This window comes from Tinamus guttatus, unplaced genomic scaffold, assembly GCF_059628265.1.
Source record: "Tinamus guttatus ecotype Peru unplaced genomic scaffold, ASM5962826v1 Tinamus_guttatus_pri_ptg000012l, whole genome shotgun sequence".
NCBI classification, from domain to species: domain Eukaryota; kingdom Metazoa; phylum Chordata; class Aves; order Tinamiformes; family Tinamidae; genus Tinamus; species Tinamus guttatus.
Genome location: NW_028288546.1, coordinates 229,617 through 255,837, shown reverse-complemented (window position 1 = coordinate 255,837; position 26,221 = coordinate 229,617). Strand labels below are relative to the sequence as shown.

The following is a 26,221-nucleotide window of genomic DNA, read 5'->3' as shown; positions in this document are numbered from 1 at the left end:
AATTATCCATACAGATGGAACATCTGAAGCAATTTAGACGGAGAGATACCCACTATAGAATAGCTAATAGCTTCATACTGCCTTTGAGGAAGTCCTGAGTTTCAATTTAGCTAAATTTGCAGGTAAGGGGGCAATTTGTATTTTGGTCTTCTCTTTAAAGAAGAGTTTCTTAATCAACATTGGGAATCCCAATCCACTGACAAGTACCTTTTGCAAATTGCAAAATCTTGCAAAAGCAGCTATTCAGCTGCTACATCTGGTTCTTCTATGAGCGATTATTCTTAAATTTCTGTGTTTTATTGCTGGACTGAGCCATACTGAGAAGATTAGTTACTCTTTTGATTTAAATTCCTCTTTGTTATTGGAAAATTTGAACAAAATCAACTAAAGAGTTCTTTATTCTACAGCCTAAAATCTCTGGAGACCTCTTTCATTCTTCTTAGTTTTCCAAATCTCTCTTTCAAATTCATCGTAATCCAATTATCTCTCCTGAATTGATCATCTTTTTCATGAGGTCACAGTACGATGGCAACTGTCTCACATGTTAAGTTTCTTTGATAAGATCTACATATTCTATCCCATTTTAATCTCTCAGTCTTTGCAACAAGTTCTTTGCTCTTCTGGCTCAGATTTGAAGTCTCTTATCTACAAATTAGATACCTTTATGTTATAGTAGATATTCCAGTGATAGTATAATGACTTCATTTGAAATATACCAGTGATACTCTATATTTGGCTCCAGATAAATTACAGCATAGTTGATGCATTAATAAATAGGAAAAAAAAAAAGTGAGGTCAAAAAAAAATCTAGTCTTTAAAAAGACCGTGACTTTATACCACATGGTATATACACAAATGTATATACCTAAATTTTTTCTATACTTATATTTACCAAACAACAGGTAATAGATGACTAAATTCAGCTAATAAATCTTCAATGGAATAAGCAGATGAATGCTTAGCAGAAAAGTGAAAACTATGTGCCATCTATTTAAGCAACTAAAATGCCTTAGGATAAAGCTAGTGCTGTTTGAACAGAATAAGGCCTTCATTCATGGTAATAACCATTTAACTACGTTTATATTCTTCAGGACTGGTAGTTGGCCAGAAAAATTAGCAGACAATATGCAAATACTTTTCTGCATTGAGCTTACTCAGCTTTAATTAATGGAATTAATTTAATCACTAATGTAGCTCCAGGAGGAATGAACTTTCAAGAAGGTATGCTTTAGTGGCAGTGTAATTTAGGAATTTAATCTGGTTTATAAACTTGAAGTAGAAATATACTCACTCAACCCTTTTTCTTCTATATATTCTCTAACTCATATAACTCACAAACCTTTTAGGATGGGAAACATGTTTTATATATCTTATTAAAATGACAGATAAAGTTATGAGAATTTTTTAAATATCTTGAATATAATTAGTTTTATTTTACAAGATGACAAAGCAATATAATTACATCTTTGAAAAGGAAATGAACATTACAATCTATATGGTGAGTTCTCCTTGCATTCAGTTTATTTTCCAACAATTTTGGAAGGTGGTTTAAAAGCCATTATAAATTGTAAACTAGGCAAATTACTCAAACTATTAAGTTTCAGGGTAGAGGATGTTCAGATGAAGGACTTGCAGTGTTTTTCTGAGAATGACACTAACAGCAAACATGCATTGAACTCTTTTGACAAATATTGTACTCAAATGAAAAAAAATATATATATATAAGCACCCACAGTCTGGTTCCTGTTTTAGCTCTCCAAGTTACAAGACTATTTCCTTCAAAACTGATGGAAAGCAGTTCCTCTTCAGAGAGAAACTTAGTGTGCAGCTTAAGTGCTCTAAGTCAAGCACATTGCATACTTTTAAGCAGAGTAAACATTCCCTTAAGATGAATTTTGAGGTGTTTTGATGGCAGAGGTCAAGCGGTTGCAAGTGACATGAAAGTTACAGTTCGATACATCTTAACCTGAAGCCAAGTAGGACTTCTTACAAGTTTAGAAGCATAGGGCAGTAACATGAAGCTTAGATATTTAACAATCTTCGTAGAGAATGTCTGACTGTTTACAGATATTGGCATATTGATATCACTCTTTAAAAAACTAAAACATAACAACAAAAAGACCTCCATCATTTAACAGCCAGTGGGGGCATGACCTGCACTGGGTCACCTCGACTTCCCTTATGGAGCAGCCAGTCCATGCTGCTCCCTGACAGCAATATTGTAATTGGATGTACATAAGTCTTTCAAGAATGCACCTTCTAATTCCATATTAGTACTTAAATAGCATTGGGTAAATCAAATATTTTAAATAATGGAGATGCATCATTCTCAAGCACTTCGATACACTTTTGGAGATCTGGTCAAATTTTAGATTCTTACTCTTGTCTGCTTTACTAATATATTTTTACTGCCACGGACAGATAAAAATATCTAGTTAGTTCACTGTAAAACAAGTCTTTTCGCCATTAGGAAAAATAGAATGGGGATATAAAGCTATGAGGAAAAAAAATGAAATTTTGGACAAGACTGTGATGTTGGCAAGTGTAATTTATTTTGAAATTCAGTGCAAGGTTCAAGGTTGAATAGTTGCCTTTCATTGACTCAGGATGGTGAGATGTTCAAAAATCTGTAAGTTCAAAAACTGTTCAAAGACTGGTAGTTTATGCCTATTCTTCTGCATTATTTTATGCTGCAGCTTAAATCTAATATAGAGAGGAGCTAGATGAAAACAAGGAAAACTCGTTTCTAAGCTACTGGTTCCTAATTATGAGTCTGACCTTTGAATGATTTTTTTTATTTCAGTGCATTCACATGCTACATTTACTACAGTGCACAATTTAACTCTGGCAATATTAGTGCAGATGTTATCATCCTGCCAAGAGAGAACTACAATACCAGTTACAAACCTAAATAACATAAAATAGAATGGATAATGGATAAAAGGAGACTCCTTTGGCTTAGTTAGTAGAGAATCATTTAAAAAAAAAAAAAAAACTCAGATTAGCAAGGATCCCAGGAGGCCTTTAATCTGACCTTCCTGCTCAAAGCAGAATTAAATATGAAATCAAACCTAAATTGCAGAGGTGTCCTCCTTGGATCATCTAATCTCTTTTTTAGTTAGAATGTCTGTCTTTTGCCATGGATCTCAGTGAAAAGCTTGGCTTTGTCTTCTTAGTAGGCTTCTCAATAAATATTTTAAGGACGCTGTTATTTTCCCCAAAAGATCTCTGAACTGAAGAAGCCAACAACCCTCAGCATGTCCTCAGAGAGAAAGTACACCAGCCCAAGCTGGCTTGGTGGTCCTCCATGGAACTGCTTTATCAGTGTCTTTCATGTCCTGGGGGATCCAAAACTGGATTCAGTATCCCAGATGTCATCTAAGAAGTGAGTAAAGGAAAGCAATTGCTTGCCTCAATCTACCAGCCACACTTGTTGATACAGCCCAGTATCAACAAGAGTTCCTGATATTTTTCTTTTTTTCATTTTTCTTTTGAAAGACAGGAGAGCTTATATACAAGAATTGAAAGAAAGAAAAACTTTCAAAAAGCAACTGACTGAAATCATAGAAAAACTATAAGTTTAATTTCTCTCATCTGTGATGGGAAAAACAACACAAGATGTATCTTGTGATATATTATGAAGGGACAAGAAGGGTCTGTGCCTCTAAACTTGAAATAAGGTTTTTGCTTTCCTTCAAAACTCCTAACAACATTGACCTTTAACAGAAGCATTTTTGAACATCTGGATGTAGCAGCAAAGAATACCAAAGAAACAGACTGCATTGTTTCTGAACAAAAAAAAAAAAAAAAAAAGACTTTGAGTAAATGTCCAACTGTTGCATCCTGTTAGTTACTTTAATTTACTTCTAAAATAATATTTCTCCTGTGCTGAGATTCCTTCTTTCTGTGGAAAAAGAGAAATGAACTTCATTCTCTCTGTGATGTTCATTACAAAAACAAACAATCAAAAACACAAAAGAAAGCAAAACAACAACAACAAAGTCACTTTGGTTTTCAGCTTCTGACATAATATTGACCAATACTCACCAATTTATTGAATTGGGCCTTATTTTCCTGATCGCAAAAGAACTATGAAGAAAACAATTCATATAATTTTTAAATAATTCAATTACTCCCCAAGACCAAAAAAAAAAAAAAAGGCAGTAGATCAGCTCAGTTGCAACAAAGTCTTAATTTTTATCAGGAGACATATATACTTCTGTAGGCCAGATCACTAAGATTAGAGTCAAACTTTTGGAGGATAAGTAGACAAATTCAGAAATATGCCAAAATCTAGTCTTGATGTCATTGAAAAAAGAAAAAAAAAAGGAAAAAAGAAAAAAAAATCCACAAAGAACTTACAAAACATTCACATAAGCCATTCATGGGCAGTATGTCTGATATCTGTCTCTGACTCACCCTAGTGTTCTGATGAGGGAAAGAAAAGGCAAACACAGCTGAAATACTATTGTAGCCTTTCAAAAGCCTGCCCCTTAGAGTCCTACCAGTCAAAAATTCCAGGCGCCTAATGGAGTATGTGATGTTCTTCTGGCTGTAAAACAACAACAGATGTGATCTGAAGGCAGGAACACAAATAATGACACATGTACTCATATTTTCCACGATGTCACCTGCACTTGTGTGACAGCAGGGGCCTTTAAACTGATGAAAATTTCTGTGGGGAGAGTGAAGAAATGCTAAGACTGCCTTCTGTGTTGGAATATGTCATCTATTCTGTCAAAGGAGAACCAAAAAGAAAACCAGGTGTTATATGTGTGGCTTATCTGATCATAGATACATACATGTATACTACTCATTTACACTTCATTTAGAATCAGTAGAGAGGAAGTAGATCTGGAATTGCTTCTCTTACCTCCTATATAGCAAGTTGACAAAGTGAGATATTCACATCAGCATCATCAATGTGTATTGGAAGACTTGTGATGAATCCCAACCTCTAAATCTCTTACTCCATAAGCAATAGGACTTAAGACTGCAACATCTCTGGGATTTTTTCCTTTTTATTTTTTTTCCAAGTTTGCATAGTGATATCAAATTGTATTCAAGTGAATACAATAGATTTACTGTATAATACTTTAATGAAAGACTCAAATCCAAACAAATTACCTCCCTGGAGCATTTGCAATCCAAAACAAGTTTTGGGAATCAGAGGTGTTATAATGCAATTTATTCCAAGCAATAAAAGTCAGTTTTATGCATTTAGTATATCTGCTAGCAGGCTTTACACAATAGCAAGAGTAGACAAGTGGTGAGACAGCTTACATATGAAGTACTTATTGTCATTCTGCCTTATATGTGCCTCATCAGGATGTGGTTTCATAAAAGTTATAAATTAAAGTAAATGTGCTTTTTGTTAAGAGAGCAGTGCTTTTTCGTGCCAGTGGAAGAATTTCTTGAAAAGGGGGAACTTAGAGAAAAACCAGGGCTTAGCAGTAGTTTTGGCATTGCAGAAGCTCGCTTGGGGTGCTACACAGTTGCCACTTCCAGGATGGCTGGTGCGCACGGACTCTGCTCCTCCACGGTTCCCTGGGCAGCACAATCTGCCCTCCTCGCAGCTGCAAAGGGGAGTAACGGAGGATGGAGCGGACTGAAGGCACCGCGGCCAAACTCTGTTGTACTCCCTGTGCTGGGCTGCCGAGACACAGTGGCTGTCCAATAGGAGATCTACAATAACATGTCCAGTGCGGAGCCAGCAAGGCTGGCAAATCACTCCTTTTGGATTAACTTTGCTTAAACTTTGCTCATTATAAGCTCATTTTAATGCCAAAACACCCTCCATCCCAAAAGTTACCCACCTCTGAGGTACAACCACTCCGCACTGAGCATGCTCTCTAGATTTTCAATTGACTGTACCTTTAAATGAAAGCGAGAAACTTTTTCACCAGGCAATAGCAAAAGTAAGTATGACTATAGTCACTTAAGCTCCACCTAAATGTAGAAAAAAAAAAAAAAAGCATAAAAGGTGAACTAAGGAGGAAAGAAGGGGGAGGGAAGATTCCACTGTAATTTCTGCATCAGTTAACGGGCTGATCCCCCTTTCCTCCGCTTGGGTTGACACATTGCCTGAGGAGACTTGAGACTGAGAGCCCTCTCCCATCTTCTGGTGTGAGTGATGATTGCACATTTTTACATCAGAGCTAGCTAAAAACCCCATGCTGTGGTAGAGAATTTCCTGCATTGACATCTGAAACCTGCTTTGTAAATGTTGCATTTGAATAAATCGTGCTGTTTGTGAACTTGACTACTTGTTTGGAAGGCGACCGGACCTACAGTCAATGAACTGTTCATGAATCCAATACTGCCAGAGCTGGGCCTATAGCTACCACAGTATTTGACTTCTTCCCTGAAACCAAAATATGCCCCACTACCCTGTTGCCCATAAACAGCAACGGGAGGACCTCCTATGCTAGGAGAATCTGCAACATTTTGCATTTATAACCAAGTCAACAATTAACTTCTATTTCCATGTATATTGTCATCGTCAAGCAATTTGCTATTTTTATTTCTTTGGCTCGGTTAACTTACTTTTGAGCAACTTTTACTTAGTTTATTAAATCTATCATTATTCTGTACTTAAAAGAGTATTAGAATAATAAGGAAAGATGGCTTTTGAAAAGACACTTTCAAGTGGTTGTAGAGACTAATGAAAGGTGTAGGAGCATGTATTTTATTACACCCCAATGTGGGCCTCCACACCCCAAAAATATGTCAATTTGGATTTCTTTAAATGTGAGAGTAGCAAAACTGTAGGTGGAAGTAAAAAATTTTCCATTTGAAGACACGGCATGCCCAGAATAACATGGTCTTATTGCTTCCAATAGGAGCTCTCATGACAAGCAGAAAATGGAACAATTTGCACAGTGATTAAGTATGACATAGCTTGTTATTATTTTACAACACTACTTGTCTATAAACATGTTATTCTTGTTATCCATCTACTTAATAATAACTAGGAAGCTATAGAGACAGGCCACTCAAAAGAGTAAGAATACAGCATAGACTTTCACTTCTGCATCACCAATTCAGACCCAGACATAAACCCTCAGGTTGAATACACATAAATCAATAGTATTTCTTAGTTGGTAATCTCAAAACATTTCACAGATAATACATATCTTCCTCACAAAATCAGCTCCCCAACAGCCATTAAGTGCATCAGTATTGCTAATCTCTCCAGAGACACTGGGAATTGAATTTTACAAGTGGAAATTGCTCCTAGTTCGAAAAGAACTAAGAACATGCATGCCTTAGAGGCAAACTGACAGGACAGTGTGGGAAAAAAGTAGAATATACAATAAATTCAGTTCAAAACAGAAATGAAATCCTTGTCATCCTAATGCTTTCATTCCTTCTTTATCTATACAACGGAAGTTTCCTGATAATTGCTCTTTTTATTTTATATAAGGAAGTCCTGGGATTGTTTTCTGATATCAGGTCTGCTCACTTTCTCAGTATGCATTACAGATGCTCTTTTATACTAGGGTGAAAAGAAGTCACAGAATTCAATATGAAAATCAAAAGAAGAAAAGAGATGAAAAATGTTGCTCCAAAATTTGCAGTGATATTTTCAGTTCAGAAAATTTGGCCCAAAATATTCTAATGCACTGATGTTTTTGAAGTGTGCAAACCTGTTTTTTTAAAATGGTAAGTTATCAGGAATTTATTTAGTTTTTTATTTAGGAGTAAACTCTTAATATAAAATAAATACATTACCTAGCATTTAAGAGCATCTCTAGTGTAAAGCTTCATTTAAAAAGTAGTTTTAAAATTGTGACATTTTTTGTCATAATTTGTCCAATTACACTCATAGTGTGGATATTGGATAAGTGGCTGAACTAATTAATTTTTAGTTTCAAAATGTTACATAAGATCCATGGGACTGTAGGGGCCTGTTGCCAACAGTGCAATAAAGAAAGCTTTTTCTTTTCCATATGCCGTTTAAATAGGAAGTCATCAACAGAAAAACAGAACTAGCAAATGACAATGCTCCCCCCAGTCAATAAACTAATATTTACTTGTATATATGTTTGCTTCCAATTATATTCTTTTTTTTAAAACTGTAAGGCATTTTGCTAATCATTTATTTCACAGAAATATAATTCATGCATGCACAACTGTCTAAAATAATACAGAGATTCTCTTGAATGATCTCATTGGCTAATGAGCACTCTTCTGTTAAGATTTGGTCAAAAAAAAAATTCCCCAAAAAAACTTCTAATAAATTTGTTTTCAGAAGTTAGAGTTTTTCAATGATGAGTATACAGTTGCTCCTTTCTTCCTACTAAAAAAAAAAGATTTTTTTATAATCACAACAAAAATGTCATGTTATGATAGTATTATTCTCAATGATGTGACTGATACAACAGTGTGCTTAACCTAAAAACAGTCTACCTGTTTCCAAGTGTGTTAGTGTGCTACCTCTCTTATTACATGTATTGAATTTAGTATGGATTACTCAGCAGGTATAAAAATCTGACAGGATATGTAAGTGTCCACATATGGACAGCAGATTTCATTCACATATGAAAAAAGAGCAAGCTTTAAAAATCTCCTAAGGTGATAAATATGGATCAGTTATGCATTATTACATGTTCTCATCATGAATAAACACCTTCACCTGTAGAGTTTCCTATTGACTTTCAGAGAGCATTGCAAGATTGTTTGCCCAGCATACTGAAACTCTTCTTGCAGAACTGTGTATTTTGATATGACTTATATAGAAAAATGTTGTTGGAAAGTTATATCAAAGCTAATATTAATCAAAGCCAAAGTTATATCAAAGGCAAAATGTAGGTTGAAGAATTCACCCTTGTAGATCTAGATGTACAAGTGTAGCCTATTAGTAGCTAGCTCTATTTTTTGAAGTGTGCTTTTGTTTATTACAGCTTCAAAATACCAGTGAGCTGTAGCTTGAATAGTAAAAGCCTGAAGCAAGTACTTATAAACATGGAGATGCATTCAATTGGATACTTTAATGGGAAGGATACTAGTTTCTAGAGTACTGTTTCAGCTTTGTCAGATTATAATTATGACTACTTGTCTAGACATGGGATCGAAATGTGAGTCTTAAATTAGATTGCCTTAAGATTTGCTATTGTCAGGGTACTATACTTATCTTAATAATATGACAGTCCAGTAGTTGACAAATGTAAGTTTGCAAAAAAAAAAAAATCTTCTGAATCTCATAAGAAATTTATTTTAAGACTTACAGTGTATTAATCTTTTTCATGAAAAATGACATTCAATATATATGAAAAAAGTAAAGTAAGGCTAACATATAATTAAGATCTCAAATTAATCATTGTCTCAGTTAAACTTCAGTATAAGGCATGTATCAAAATGACAAATTATAGCGCCATGAGTTGACAAATACAGCTTATTTAACAGCATTTTTCTGGAAGAAATAAATTAAACAGAACACTGAAATAGTACTTTTCTTTTTCTCAGATAAAGAGAAGAACATTTTTTCTTCCAATAATTTAATATTTCTTTAACTGGAAAAAGTATGTTACCCTTCATTTATATATTTCAGGCAATTAGGTTTTTCGGGAGATGTTAAAATTAATGAAATCACTTTTTGTCATTAAGAAAATCACACAATTGGCTCTCTAATCAATGATTATTTATTTATTTATATATTTATTAATTTATTTGTTCATTGAGATCTGTTTTAAGCCTGCAGAGCTGTATAATATTCCCACAAAATAACTATGGAACTCATTATGCAATTATTCCACTTATTTTTCATGGATTTTCATGAAGCCTTTTATTACTAGGCAATTGGTGATGCTCTCAAATGTATACATTTTGCTGCCACTGTTGGTAGTGATGATGAATCACTGAGAGGTGTTACTTGTGCAGCAGGCCATGAACTGAATGTTGTACAACCAGGTTGTGGCACTGAGCGGATGGTCTCATACCTAGACCAAAAGTGGCACAGCTGCAGCCTGCGGTGGGAGCAGATTGTTGCCATCTAAGCAGGAACAACAGGTAGGGGAAAGCCACTGTACCCTAATGGAAGCGCTAACAAACATGGGAATAAGGATATGAGGAAAGTCATTTTAATGCTAGAATCAAGAGCTTTATTCTAGTCAATATTCAATATTCTAGTCAGAGCAATGTTGCTACACATTTGTCTGTCTTGGAACAGAATAACTCCAACCAAATTTCAAAACTTTCTGAGTTGGATCCAGCTGGGATTCTGAACAGGCTTCCCACTGGAATACTTATCTTTTAAATGTAGTCTGGCAGCTACATCTAACTGACTTAGCAGCAGTAATGTGAATAGGTATCAAAGCACCAACAAGACACAACAGAGCAGATCTAATTTCACAGATGACCCAAACACACTCATTAATTTAGTCTTTTTTAGAAAGAGAAATTCTACACAAGTGCACAAGGGAAACTCCATGTACAGACTATTCTGAAGAGATGAAAGGTTCTTAAATGCTTTTTAACCAGAAGCAGCTAAAATCAACAGCATGACATAAACATCAGCAGGATCTTATTAAGTAGTCTGGATCTTGAATAGGTAAAATATTTCTTTTTAGTACAACAGACGTGCATAAGGCATAACTGCATTTTGGAAAGGAGGTAAACTCTTCTACCCATAGGAGAAGAGGACTGACAAATATGATGACATACCATCAGCCAGGTTCTTGCTGACACTGCAGCAGCCTATACCCAGCTTCTGTTGCCAACTAAGCTGTTTGACCTAGAAAATATTTTTTATGGCCCTGGAAATAGAGGAGGAAGAATGAGTTCCATCAGGTATGACTGGGCTGTATATCTCAGGTCTTCAGATTACCATCAGCATAAAGAAGAAGAAATAGCAAATGTTAGTGGTTAGAGACTCTTTCCTGCATGGAATGGGCCCCTATGAGCAAGACAGACTTATATCCCTGGAAAATCTGCTGGTGCCTAAAGCCAAGACCCATGATTTTGCAGAAAGACTGCTGAAGTTTATCCATGCTCATAACTATTCAGTAGAGTGTGAGTAGTAGGTAAGAGAATGATCCCTCTCTGCATATACTGGTGAGGCCACACTGGAAATAGCGCATTCCAGATCAGGCTATTGAGTGAGTGGTTGACAGATGACTGCATCAGGCATTCTCCAACATCTCTATGATTCCGTGAAAAATCTTACCAGACAACAAAACAGAACAGGCTTAGATTGGAATGTGGCTGCACAAAAGGCTAATGCAATCTTCAGATAATAATTACTTCTACTTAAAATGTAGACAATGCACATGTAGGATTCATGACACTCAAAAATGATGAAGATTACAAAATGATTTGTGATCTGGAAAAATCTTTCACATTTATTTTTTTAAAAATAAATATTAATTTAATGTCTATATTAAAGACAACTAATAGTCTGAAGTGTATGACTTTATTGCAGTACTTAAGAACCTAGCATAAGATCTAATAGATGCCAATATTAAGGGCTCTTTAATTTATCAGATAAAAACAGAACAAGGGTTAGTGACTGAAAGTGTAGAATCAAAGTTAAGAAGTCATACTTGTAAGTGAGGCAGAATAATCAGTGTAATCACAAAAAGTAATCATTTCCATAGATCTCCCTAGAGCTGAGTTTGTCAGAAGTTATTCTTTAGCCATATCCAGATTGATAAGTGCAGTATAAAAAAAAACAACTGACATTCAATAGAAATTAACCAATTAAGTTGAGAAGGGATCTGATCAATGTGTACAAATACCTGAGGGAAGAATATAAAGAGGATGAGGCCAAACTCTTCTCAGTGGTGGCCAGTGACAGGACAAGGGGTAATGGGTGCAAATTGAAACACAGAAAGTTTCATCTGCATATGTGGAAGAACTTCTTCACTGTTAGGGTGACAGAGCACTGGAACAGGCTGCCCAGAGAGGCTGTGGAGTCTCCTTCTCTGGAGATCTTCAAAACCTGCCTGGATGCCACCTTGTACCACGTGCTCTAGGTGTCCCTGCTTGAGCAGGGGGGTTGGACTCAAAGATCTCTAGCGGACCTTTCCCACCTCAACTATTATGTGATTCTGTGATTCTCAATATACTTATCTGTATATCAATATAGAGTATACTTCTCAATCTACTAGATAGCTATGTGCACTATCTAAATGTGAGATTTAGATTATCTGTAGCCATTTTTCTATATTCTGATATGCAGGAAAGCTAAAAATAGATTTTCGTATTTGTTCATATATTCTAGTTCTATTCCAACTGCCAAATTATTCTTAGCCTCCACATCCTGCCACATTTAAATCATACTAGTATTTCTGATCTACACGCTTCAATAATCCTGTGCATCAGCTACCCATTTTTCTTACTATCCCTGAGAGAAATGCATGATAGGTCCCTGGAACCCACTATCTGGAAATCCTATTCTGTTAATAAGCACCATCTGCTCACTTCTTTCCTGCCGCTTCTTCCCATCATTCATAACCATGAGATCAGTCTTGAAATGTTAGCAACATCCTGAACCTCCACCTCAAAACCATTTCTGCAAAACCGTAGAAATTCTGCAGTGCCTCTTCCACTGCACTCATTGGGACCGTTTGTGCTATTTTTACAAGGTCTAATAATTTAGCTTTAAAAATACAAGCAGCAGTACAAAACAGATCAAATGACATTTCAGCAGACTATTATAAATAATTATGAGCCATCACAAGGATATTCCGAGTTCTTAATATAAAAATTTTCTATGGGTGAAGTTCTGCTCTATTTTTTTTTTCTGCATGATCAAAGACATCTATCACAAAAACATGTATCGTGTCTTTGCCATACTTCAAGATCGCCATAAACTCTAGCATTAAATTATTAATGGAGTCACGGATTTTAACTATGTCAGCTACCATTTTAATGGCTGTAAAACAGCTCAGGGAAAAGAAAAGGAAGCTTTGTGCAGAACAGGACAGGGCTCAGCGATTGCCCTTCTGTGCGGTCGAGGCGCTCTGCTCCTTTCTCCGCCAGCAGCTGTATTTCCCCTCCCACACTTGCAAGGAATAAGCTGCCTTCTGTATCCCCGTGCAACAGGAAATAGAAAAGTGAGTCCAGCTCTCCTATTCCACCACCAAAACAGTCGTATCAGAAATAAAATACAAAGGACAGAGCCTCAGTGAGCCTTGACCTAAACGATTACATGGGGAATTAAGTATAACATTTCTCCTCCATACATCAATGCCTGTGCTTGTTAGACAGACGGGAGAAGCACATAGGAAAAGGTGCCAAAAACTCTCCAGAAAACACAGGCAGAGAATCAGCAGACTCTTCACTTGTCTGTCCCTCACTTCAGCCAGTAAAGCTGCACCATTAGGCAGTGACCAAAGATAAACTGCTGCTCGCAGTTATCTTAGCTTTATTCTTTTTTTTTTTTTTCTTGATTTTTCTCCTTAGTTTTAGCCCATATCACCATTTGCTATGGTCACTGTGAGGGATATCTTTTTTCCTTCGTAAAATGTGTTTCAATTTTCTCTCATTAAATCCTTTCCTTCCTTCGGTATTGATCTACACAGGCAACTTTGCTTATCGAATGTGTTACTTTTCAAGTAAAATAGAAATGGAACATAGAAAAGTATGTGCACAGTTGAGAAATACTGAAGAGAATCTAAATATGCCACATGATACTGAGGAAAGGAAGAATGTACACAGACTAAGGCTTATGATGTTGAAGGTAGGAAGTCTGAGTGAATATTTTTGTGATCTGTGCACTTAATTCTGCTGGATGCAGTTGAAGAGGCCTGGATATGATGACCCAGCACATTACTTCCATCTCTATTTCTATATTTCTATACAGAAACTATTTCTATATGTTATTATTTATAGTCTGTCATAGGGGATAGTATTTTATATACTTTCTTACCCATTTTATTTTCAGAGAAAAGAAAATTAATATGTTCCTGTGTATCATGCTCAAGTAAGCCAAGCATAGATAGATATACAGTTACCTCAAATACTGTTGAGGGGCCAGAGAAGGACATGTTATTTTTAAGTTGGTGAATGGAAGTGCATTTCATATAACCACCTGCCCATACATCCTGTATTTCCAAACATGTCAAAGAAAAGCAATTTATACAATCACTCAGTATGAAAGGTATGTTCCTTCTTTCTAAAATCAGTTCACAGGTAGATCTGATACCTTCAGATATATGTCTCTTGAGGCTTATCCTGCCCTCTCATGCTAGCTCCATGATTTTGCTTAATTGCAGTGATGGGTTCCTAATCATTTCTATTTTGAGTTTCAAATTACAAACACATAATGAAGCATTTAAATATAGGGTCTGATATGTTTAAGGGCACTGAGTATGCACATGTTTCATCAAGAAGCTAAAGAGGAGCTACTGGGCAATCAGAACTTTTGAAAATTGGATACTGCATAGAACCATATCTGAAAATGTTGATTGCAAGGTTATACACATTCACAAAGAGTACAAGGAAAGAAATGGAGATTGCCCTGGTGTGATTATCATTTAAATACAACTATTTTCTCGCATCAAGGAGTGAGAGATGAGATGAATGGAACATAATGAGTTTTCATTTCTTTGCTAGCTGGGTGTGAGATGTAGTGTGAGAGGTAGTTTCATAGAAAGTTAGAGGAACAGGAACTGAAATAAAAATTCTGTCTCTGAATGAAGGTGGCCTAATTTCAGCTCTCAAAGAAGTAGATCTAGCCATAAATAGAAAGGGAGAAAATTTTAGGGATCCCACCTATTTTATTTTGATATTGGTGATTTTAAAGAATAAAGCTTCAGTTTCAATTAAAAAAAATAAGAAATGAGTTTCAAATTAATGTTAAGAAGTTTATGTTTTGTCTAGCAGTGTTGATTTCTGTGATTGAGGGTACAATTTCCTGACACTCATCAATGACTTAGGACCTTAAATCCTATTAAGCAGCATGACATTTTATCATAGACAGGAACTACGTGAGGAGTCAGTCATCTGTTCAGTCAAACTGAACTCTATCCTCCATTTAATCATTAATAACCACATAACCAAAATTTATAGTGACACTTCTACTAGCGTTGATAGTCAAGACTTCCTTGCAAACAATGTACAAGAACAGTAGATACTACTGGATATAATGAATTTGAATTTCCCAATTTTTTCCACCAAGGAAGTATAAACTATATTTTGCATAGTTAATATTTAGTATATTTGTATACGACACTTTTGTAATTACACTGTTGCTGAACTAAATTACTGAACACTTAAAAAATTAACAGACTGCAAAGAAGCTACAATCCAGCCAAAAAGAGTTTGTCACACATAAGTTCAATTTCTGTTCTCTATATTAACATCTTGCCTGTAAGCAAGCCAGAAAAGAGAATGCATGTAATTACCTTGCTTATTTTATATAATAACTCAGAACACATGAAAGAGTTGAAAATTCTTCAGTGTTTTTCATTTCATATCTTGAGACAAAATGCAGAAGCACAGGAGGGAATTTCTAGGTTAATTAGCACTCTAATGCATTATATCTTGACACTTTGGCAATGTCTTTCTCTGAAGACATTTTCCTTCAGAATCCGTTTCCAGTGCCCTGTATTTCCATGGCAGCCCTTCACAGATAGCACTGTTTTTTGTATGGCTTCCTGGCTACCAGAGGAGGACTCAGCTATCACATTCTGATCAATTAGATCATTGTTGCTAATGGGACAAAGCAAGTTAACTGCACTAGAGATTGAGGACATCTGCAGATAAAAATGTAACTATGTAGTGAAACTGGGTGGTAGCTAGTGTTACTTTGGTGTTAATTTGGAGAAACATACCTTAGGAAGACTAAAAATATGATTTTTTTTCAAAATTTATAGAATTTGGAACTATCAAAGTACATATTGCAACATTTATTTATGCATAGGAGTAAAAAGTTTACATTTTTCCATTTCATATGAGAGAGTACATATCTGAAAAACTGCATGAAAAGCAAACATTGTAAATTGTATAAGGTTCTATATATATCTGCATAGCTAGTACATTGACTTTTACTATGTAAAGACATCATGTAAAAAAATGCAAATTCTTTTAAGCATCTCTTACCTTCATAGTAAACTTTAAACCCATGAGCACTAACTGCAAAGTCACTTGTCAAGCGTAATGAAAATACAGATTTTGTACTTGTCACAGGTGGAGGAAGATGAAATCCAGTCAACCTGAACACAAAAAGAAGCACAACTCATGGTTAACTGTCTGAAAAATAAAACTCTGTGTTACTGTGAATTGATTACTGTTCTAAATAATACTTTATCATGACTAAGGCAACTGATTTAAAAGTGCATAGTTTATATTAACTGAGAAAAAGTTTCTTATAAGATATTTTAAGGAATCGATACAAAATTTTACTGCCCATCATGGACACGGAGGTAGGTAAGGTACATTAGCTTGAGAAAAGTGTATCTGAATAAATAGTAATATAGTAAATTGATAGCAAATTATTTAAACCAGGCCTTAAAAATTGTCCAGATTATAAGCGAATGAAAACAAACAAACATGTAGTGACCATTATAATATTCCACTTAGATACCATGACTGAAAGACCAGAATTCTAAAACTTAGGACATGATTTCCTGAAATATTATTGTAAAGTAAGCACAGAATAATACAATTTTTATTTATTTACTTATTTGTTATTTATTTATAATGTTGGAATACATTTAGATGAGTTCTATACAGTGTATCAGAAACAGATGCTAAGCCCTTTTGCTGGTGGCTGTCTTTCAGTTTAGCTTGTTCTCTGATGACTATGTTCTCTAATTTAAGGAAGATGTATTTTTTTTATTAAACAATCGCTTGGCAAAAATGAATCTTTTTTATCTTCCAGGGACTATTTATTCTTACATTTTCATTCTTACATTACTGAAACAATTGTTAAAATACACTACGATAATATGAAAAATTACACCATTTTTGAAGACATTCGTAGCAGGTATGAGACCGAATCGATAAGGTAATACTAGTCACAGTATAATTAACAAAAATAGAAAAATATGCTGAAAAATAATTTTAAAAAATGTTTCTTTAAGTGGTATATATCTATAATATATGTATGCATCAAGCGATTGGCTTAAAAGACACTTAAAAGTTTCATGCCCTTTTAATATCTGAGCATTTTTTTTATCTACAGCAATTTTATCTCATACATTCCACTTGCATATCACATTCCATTTGCATCAATGCTTTTTTTTCCACATGTAAAGTACCTAATAGAGTGATTCAAAGGTCTGTCTACTGCCAGTTTGTTTACCCAGAGGTATCAGAGAGATCTGCGCAGCACTGGTAGATGTGACATCAGACCTCCAGGAGACTCATGCTGAGAGACCTGGAGGCCAGGAGGATACCCTGGAGACTCTAGAGGTACCCTACATGCTATGTTATTTAAATAATAAATTAAATAATAAAAATATTTAAGTATTGTTATAAGTATTTAAATGCAACCTTAATATTCTACTGCTTTTGCATAAGAAATTCACACAGCAGAACAAATTGGCAATTTAGTTTTTAATTTATGCAGGATTATCATTCATCCAGTCTTTTGCATCTTTCTTTGGAATTGGTTCATTTAGTGTTCCCTCAAATACATACAGAGATGGAGATCCCGTAATCAACTTGTACTGGCTCCTGTGTCAGGAAGTCATAGGAAACAAGCTAATGACTACATGATTACAAAAGTTTGAGAAGGACTCTGTTCTTTAAAAAAAAAAAAAGACAGATCTTGAGCAGTACTTAATTATAACCCTTAGCTGCAATCTTTCAATCAAGATGCTATATGCTGCAATTTGCTGGATTGCTATCTTACATCTGACAGAAATACAAGTTTGCAAATGCATAGCTTGCAAATTCATGCATAATAGCATAGACATCTGCTTTGTTGCTGCTGGTGTCTCCCCAGCTTGTTTGACATATTCTTCCATGGGGAAATAGACACACTATGTGACCACTTAATGGACTCTGAAGTAGCAAACATGAAACATGAAATTAGCTAGTGGGATACCCCAAAACAGCAAACTATTCTGAGAATTTTGGAAAAGGCTGCAAGATAGTTTTGTTCATTTAGCTATTCTACATTATTAAGATTAGACATCAGGAAAAAACCAAAGGTCTATAGAAATTCTGAAACTACCTGATAAAATTAAGAGTAAGTATCATATGAAGAAATAATACCCATTCAGAGTGTAAATAGTGATTGCTTTCAAAGCAGTGATGCTTTGTAAGGAAAAGTTTCAGTAGAAATGTGAATCTGGCAATGTTCTTATAATCACCACACCATATGAGAACGAAAAATGAATAGAAGTGGTAGCTAACTGGTACCAGAGAAACAAAAGAACATTTAAGTACATGATTAGAAAAACATAAATATCCCTAAGCAGACCCGAGACTGAGAAGAAAGAAACCTCGGTCACCAGCATCATTCTCTTTTGTAAAGGACTCATCCAGCTGATTATTCATTATAAACAAGCCCTGGCACCATCTTCATCTTCTTGAGGAAAACTAAAGCTGTTGTAAAGAGAATATTGAAAAGGTGAGCACAAAGCCAGAGAAAAGGGGTAGGTCCTAGGAAGTTTCTGTACAGCAATTTTGATTAGATTTTAGATCTTGACTAGACTTTAATTAGATAAACAATCCTGGTTTATGTGTAACAGAAACTGACATCTGTGAAAGACATTTATTATACTAAATCCTGCACCATCCTGCAAGGAAAGTGAAAACAGCTTCTTCCTCTAAAATGCTAATGAGATTCAGTTTTGTTCAGTTCATTGTTTGTTGCTAGCAATATATGCAAAAAATTTCAAATTGCTAAGTGCCTGCTACATGAAAGACAAAACTGGTTAGTTAGACAACAAAAATTCAAAAGAAAGATGGAAAAATTCACTGTAAATTAAAAAAAAAAAAGACTTTTTTCTCATCATATCCTCTGTGAATTTATTTCGGGAAAAAAAGGTAGAATTGCACAGAAACAGTAAATTATATTAAAAGGGAAAGGAAAGGCTTATCCTTCTGAGACCTATGCTAATAAAGTATTTATGATTTGTCTCACTTTTTATCATCTATATTCTACTTGAAATGACAAGTTATCTTAGACTGACGATCCTGGAGGTTTCAAGGTTCTGACTAGAAATTCTGAAGTTTCATTGCCCGTTTATTTTCTGCTTGTACTGTGGTCACTGGGATAAACTTGCAATCATGTATCAGGGGAACTATTAGTTACATGTTGGATTTTAATCTCACAAGCCCTTAAGGCAAGATGTGCTCCCAACCATAAAATCAAATTAAAGCAATCTTTTCAGAACTCCAAAGCTAAAATGATGGGAAGCAGTCTTGATCTGTCATACGAAAGTGCTCCTAGATTAATTGTTCACTTATGATTTTAAACTGATAAATAAATGGTCAGAATTTCCATGATGCCTTTAAATCTTAGATTATTTGTCAAATATTTGTTACCTTTGTAATCATTATTTAAAATGACTTTTATAGGTTTTCTTCCATATAAACGGAATTTTAGTTTTTCTACATTCTATTACTTATTTCTAAAGAAATTGCAGGTCATCAGAGTACACCTTCAACAAGTTTATGGATGAAAACTGTGCACAGTGGCTGACACCAGAGGGCTGTGCTGCCTAAATAGCCTGGAGGGCTGGGCAGAGAGGGACCCCATGCAATTCAACAAGGACAATGACAGGGTCCTGCACCTGGCGAGCAATAAACTCAAACACCAGTACAGATTAGAGGTTGACGTGCTGGAAAGCAGTTCCATGGAGAGGGATTTGAAAGTCGCAGTTGACCCATATGCCCTCGTGGCCAAGGCGGCCAATGGGATCCTGGCCTGCACAAGGAGGAATATTGCCAGCAGGCTGAGGGAGGAGATCCTACCCCTCTACTCACGTGGACATGGAACTTCTAGAGAGGATCCAGTGTAGAGCGACAAAGATAATTAAGAGACTGGAACATCTATTTTACCAGGAAAGACTAAATGAGCTAGACCTGTTTAGCCTGGAGAAAAGAAGATTGAGAAGGAATCTTATCAACATGTACAAATACATGAGGGGAGGATTTAAAGAGGATGAGGCCAAACTCTTCTCGGTGGTGGCCAACGATAGGACAAGGAGTAAAGGGTACAAATTGAAACACAGAAAGTTTCATCTGCATATGTGGAAGAACTTCACTGTTAGAGTGACAGAGCCCTGGAACAGGCTGCCCGGAGAGGTTGTGGAGTCTCCTTCTCTGGAGATCTTCAAAACCCGCCTGGATGCCACCCTGTGCCACGTGCTCTAGGTGTCCCTGCTTGAGTAGGGGGGGCTTGAACTAGGTGAGGTCCCTTCCAACCCCAACCATTCTGTGATTCTGTGATCAGGGAAATTTCAGTTTAGGCTGGATAGTGTAAAGGAAGGTTCAGCAGAACACTATTGAAAGCAGTGATTATCTTTCACTTAATCTTAAAAAGCTTTTGATTAGTTCACAGAAATTTTACAATAAGAAAAATTCTGGGCCAATCTGAAAGGACTAAAAAAAATTGTCCCTAATTTGTATAACATAACACAGAAGGCAAAAAAACCCAGCTTCACATGGCAGCATGTCAAAACTTCGAATGTAGGACACCATCCATCCTCACTTTTAGTTTGTTCACCACAGAATTGTTTATTCTTAAATTAAAATGGAGAAGATGGATTTTTTTAAAAAAAAATGTGCGTAATAAGGAAAATGCCAAGTATAAAATGAAAGGAGATAAAATGAATATATTTTCATTCTTCACTGAAAATCTCCCCCACATATAAAGACAAACTTTCTGAAGACAGGAAGAATGATATTCATATTCAGCTATTTTCAGAAAATTTAAATATCTGATATATTCAAAGCACAGGTAAAATATCACTTCTGGCTTTGTAATATTAAAGCAACTCATTTTTCTTCCATTACTGAATTGAAAACTAAATTCTCCTCTCCATGACACTTGTATAGCTACACAGTCTTCAGAGAATATTATCCCTAGAAGCCATAGTACATAAACAACTAAATTAAATTACCAAACCAGTGGACTTCTCCAATTATACTGAATACAGTCCTGCTACCTGCTGTGTTATTTGCTCTTATGTCCAGCATTAAACATATTATTTACAAAGACACTAGAATTTAGTGCTTACTAAATAAATACAATGTAAACTTAGTAATGTGCTCCTGGGGCTTGCTCTTGTTGGACTACGTGCTGATGACTTTATTAACTGCTGGAGTATGAGTGTGTGTCACTTCCACTCATTGCATAAGTAGCAGATGATTAGGTTTAACATCTGACTAGCCTGATGTTATATCCATTCCATTTCAGATTTGGAGAAATCAGGTCTTTTGCATGCCAAACTCTTGTTTAACATTTTCCCACCAGGTCTGACAGTAGGAAAAAAAAAAAAAAAAAAAAAAAAAAAACTGTACGTGCCCTCAGAAGAAGAGATTGCTTATTTGCATTTTCTAAGATAAAAGCATAATCTTCCCAGCCATAGTTTTCTACTGCATTTTCTGTGATCAGATGAAACTTGGCTCTGGTCAAGGGAAGTATGAGAACTCTTCAATATTCTTCTCTTGGGTCAGTTTTATTTTTGTCTTCTGATATACATCAAATATTTGGTTCTGCCTGACTTGTGCAGTTCATGGCCTTTTCTTGCTGTGAGTACTGAGATATCAAATAGAAGATATAATTACTTATTAAAGTATGAATTTTAAAAGGTCAAACAGTGTATCCAATTTGACATCCCAGTATCTGACTGCCAAATTATTTATCTCACCACTGACATACTTCTGGTTGCCCTTTTCATGACAATACAAAATCTATCATCTGTTTCCCTTTAACTCCGTTTTATGGCCTTCTCTTGCATCTTCCATAATAATTCATCATGCAGGTAAGTATCTCTGATCTCTGAACAGATCTCCCAGGATCACAGAATAAGTGCAATTGCAAGGGACCACTGGAGATCATCTGGTCCAACCCCCTGCTCAAGAGCTGGTGGTTCAGGACCCTGTCCAGTTGAGTTCTGTGTGTTTCTAAGAATGTGAGCATGGAGACTCCACAATTTCTTTAACATTTTCCAGCGTCTGACCATCCTCACAATAAAAAATAAATTAAAAAACAATAAATTAAAAATAAACATAAAATTAAAATTAAAAATAAAAATAAAAATAAAAATAAAAATAAAAATAAAAATAAAAATAAAAATAAATTAAAGAACTTGAAGGGCAACACTAAGGAAATCCGTAAGTTCTTAAAGGCAAAAAACACAATATATAACAACTCAACTGAAAAAATTGTCTGAAGGTTGAAAGAAAAAATCACTATTAAGATCCTAGGATGAAAGAATGCATTTGATTTTTCACCAAAACATTGGTTAAAATAAGAAAATTCCCAAGTAAAGGAGTTATAAATTTGTCTGTACATTTTGCTATCTATTTCTTGTACAGATCTTACTAGAGGATTTCTACATTTCTACATTACACCTTACAGTTACATCTTACAAATTGCACCTTAATTTATTTCTTTAGGTTTTGTTTTCTGCTATTATTATTGTTATTATTTATTGGTTAAATACAAGAAAAATAAAAATGAAGTTTCTAAAAAAAATGAAAATGCCTATTTTTGTTTCATTTTAACATTACAAAAAACTACTTACATTTAACTTTTAAATGTAAATAACATAACCTGTGAAAGTCCTATATTAATCCCAAAGATCACATTAATGACATTTCCATTATGACATATTTCTGCTTACTCTGTTAACTGCCAGAGCAAAACTACTTTTCCTTTTAACTCTTCAATACTGTATCTTCTCCTGCTTTTTCTCTCATCAATCTGGTATGTATCTATCAATGAATCCAATTCTGATATATGAGCAGCAAACAGACCATGTCTGAGAAGAAAGTTCTAAGAATAACAAAGGTTAAAAAGTCAAGTAGTAGTTAGAAAGAAAGACAGTCAAATATACTGAAGGAAAAAATCTGATGAGTTGGATCAAATAGTTGTTTTTGGTGGCAATAAAGTTTCTCTTTGCATTTATGAATGTTTTGGAGAGAAAACATTTGCAGAGAAAAAGATTTTGTCCTTTTATTGATAATTTGCTAACTATTTTTCCAGTATTATATTAGAAAATAAAATACTTGGAAATATTTAAAGTTCATACACTCGTTAATCCCTCCTGTTTGAAATTTTCTCCTGTATTTTCCATAATACTCAGATAAGTCAAAGATCCTTTTCTTTTTTGTTAGTGTTCTGCTATTCATTTAAATGAATTAATGAAAAGAATAATTTAAAGAAAATCTATTCATCCTTTCATGATAATAAAGAGACATTCTGTGAAATTAAAGATTGGCAAATCAAAACTGAAAAGATGAACTATTTCTTCAGACAATGCAGTTCAATTACCTAGTTGAACTAATGCTTATATTAATACAAGACTTTAGAAAGATTCTAAAAGGGATTGAAATGTAGCTAATAATTAAATCCAGAGTTTTAGCAGCAGATGACTGAAAGAATGGCCGAAGTTTTATGGAGGTTAGAAAAGTCTCATGATTCAAGAAATAAATCAATTCATAGCTAGTGAGTTAAACTGAAGCTTAGTAAAAATTTCAGTCAACTGCATTTTTCATTATCTTCTCATGCAAAAACTTTCTGTTTTGGCTGATTATAGAGCAAAGTCCATTAACATCATAAGATACAGTAAATAAAACCAAAGATCAGACAGTATATGTGTCCTTTGAACAGATATAAGCAAGAACACATATTTCCATTTTCACATACTAACTGTTCCCGCCACCCGTTGGTTATGTTGACTTTGAAGTCTCTCTCTTCTGCCTTCCTTTCCTTCTGCTTTTACTTCTACATAACCTTTTGCTGTTATTTCGTACACCCCAGTTCAGAACAACGTTTTTGAAATCTCAAAAGCTATTATTGGAAAGGAAAAATGTTCGCTAGCAGATATCTTAGTCTGAATATGATTGGCCATTAAGCTTTAAGGTGCACACGTGTGCATGCATATTTACACATTGAGACCTTATTAAGGGTGTTGCACAGTAATTGTAAGCACTACAGAGTTGATCTGCTGCATTGTTAAATTCAACCAACATTAGGTCTTCTAATTTCCCTCCTAAGGAAGTAAGTTACTGTCCCATTGGATGGAGAGCAAAGGAATGTAAAGATGTCTTTAAAATAATTCTAAGGCTAATTCAAATAGGAGCAAGTCCTACACTTGTTATATGTCTAAACAACCAGCTTGAAATAAATACATTTGTCTTAACGATCTATAGAACAAAAAATAAATAAAAAGAGCATAGGTGGCTGACTCGGATCAATTTTTTCCTTCTTTAAAAAGTTTGTAAAATAGCTTAATTTTTATTCAACAATTTGTTAACAAAACAAGACATGATTTATGAACTAATTTATTTTTGTTAAATGATAATTTTTCCTTGTCAAAATGCAAAATCGTTCATGCTCTCTATTATTTTTAAATAATGATTGTAGGTCAGCGCTGAACATTTTTAATTGAACAGCTGCTTTGAACTAAACAATAAATTACTCATCAGGTTCTAGCATGATCATTCTTTATAAAGCATGTTTCTAAAAACTGCTAGAATCCATTTTCAATGTAAATCTTTTGTTATACCTCTCTACTTTTTTATCATCAAAAATTAAATGGCACTTTAAAATAATTATCTTTCCCATAAAAGGTAATTTATTTTAAAACACTAAAAATAATAAAAAAAACTTCAAAACTTAAGTAAGAAGAATCAGATCATACACTCCACTACCACACCAAACATCCTTTAAACGTCTGTAGGGATAGGATTTGGTGATTTCTTGAATAGAAAAACTTGAAACAAAAATAAAGCATATCAAAACCATTACTGTTAGATGATTGAGAAAAAAAAATAAAGAACAGGCTAGACCCTTGACCCTTAAGTTGATAAGAATAAACTTTTTAGCCTGTAGCAACTAAAATATTAGGACAATAAAGCTTGTTTCTGTCATCTTTTTTAAGATGGGTGAGGGTGGAATTACGCCATACATCTGAGCTGATCTTAGTGCTTCGTAGATGCCAAAAGTTTATCATTTTCTTACACAATCCTGCCATTAGTTCTGGTGCTTGACTTGCTCCTCTGTGAAGGGCTTCACTCTGATGAATCCTAGCACGTGCCAGAGCCAAAGGAAGGGAAGGGCATCATGCTTGGCATCATGCTGCCAAGTTCATCCGAAGAGTGGAACTGAACGTGCCTCTTTTAGTGACAACCAGCTCAACCATCTTTTGTAACTTTGCCTTAATGTATGAAAATACCACAATATGGAAAGGAGAGATGGCATATTTTGCTTATCACCACTTTAGGTGCCAGGAACTTCCAGAGCAGCTTCCATTTATATTAAATATTCTGTAGGGTTTTGGAATGTATCCATGAGCAAAATGCTTGTGACATTATCATCACACATGTTATTTCTGTTCTGTCACAGAGATATAGTCATAATAGCAGGGCATATGAAGGAGAAAAAACTATCTGCATGTTTATCAGGATCTATGGATTTTATATGGAGATGACATAGTCTTAGAATATTGAATCGTTACTGAGCAACAAATAGAAGAAACCCTACCCATTCGTCAACTAACAGTGACCTTCAATATTAAGACTGGGAAAAAAAAAAAAAAAAAGAAAGAAGAGGATTCTATTCTATTTCACTCCCTTTTCTTCCAGAAAAATCTTACACTCTAAGTCAGAAGCTAGTTACTTTTTCCACAGACCCCTGCTTTTTTTTTTTAGAAGAGTGACAAGTCCAGAGGATGCCAGAGGGAGGCCTCCGTCCTCAAACACTGGATATAGTTCACTAGATATAGTTGTCTTTCTACAGAGTAGTCTGGAGCATTTGGTACTTCCAGAAGAGACTGCAGTGGAGAATGAATATGCATAAAGATTTTATTTTTGACTGTCACAGTTGGAAATCAAGCTCTCCTTTTTTCACAACCATTCTGAAATGCCCTTGAGGTGGAGGCAGAGGGACAACTGATCTTTGTAGTTGTATTAGATGGGAAATGATTCAGACCAGAGAAAATATGGAAAACAAAGGACCACAGAGGTAAAGAAATTAAATATAAGTGGAAGATAGATAAGAAAGCCAAGAAAGGATGGAGAAGATTTTCCATAGGCAGAATTAAAATTCTGAGAAAGACAGATTTTGTAAAAAGCTGTGAAGCTTAAG

General features: G+C 34.9%; 1 protein-coding gene across 3 annotated transcripts in view; it reads right to left on the bottom strand.

Moving 5' to 3' along the window:
* The window catches only part of CSMD3 (CUB and Sushi multiple domains 3), a 574,767-nt gene that overhangs the window by 460,642 nt on the left and 87,904 nt on the right, over positions 1–26,221 (bottom strand). For all 3 annotated transcript variants that reach the window (XM_088523156.1, XM_088523167.1, XM_088523178.1), the window contains exon 3: positions 16,048–16,160. In XM_088523156.1, the coding sequence (XP_088379282.1) occupies positions 16,048–16,160 (113 nt within the window). The remainder of the gene's footprint in view (positions 1–16,047; positions 16,161–26,221) is intronic.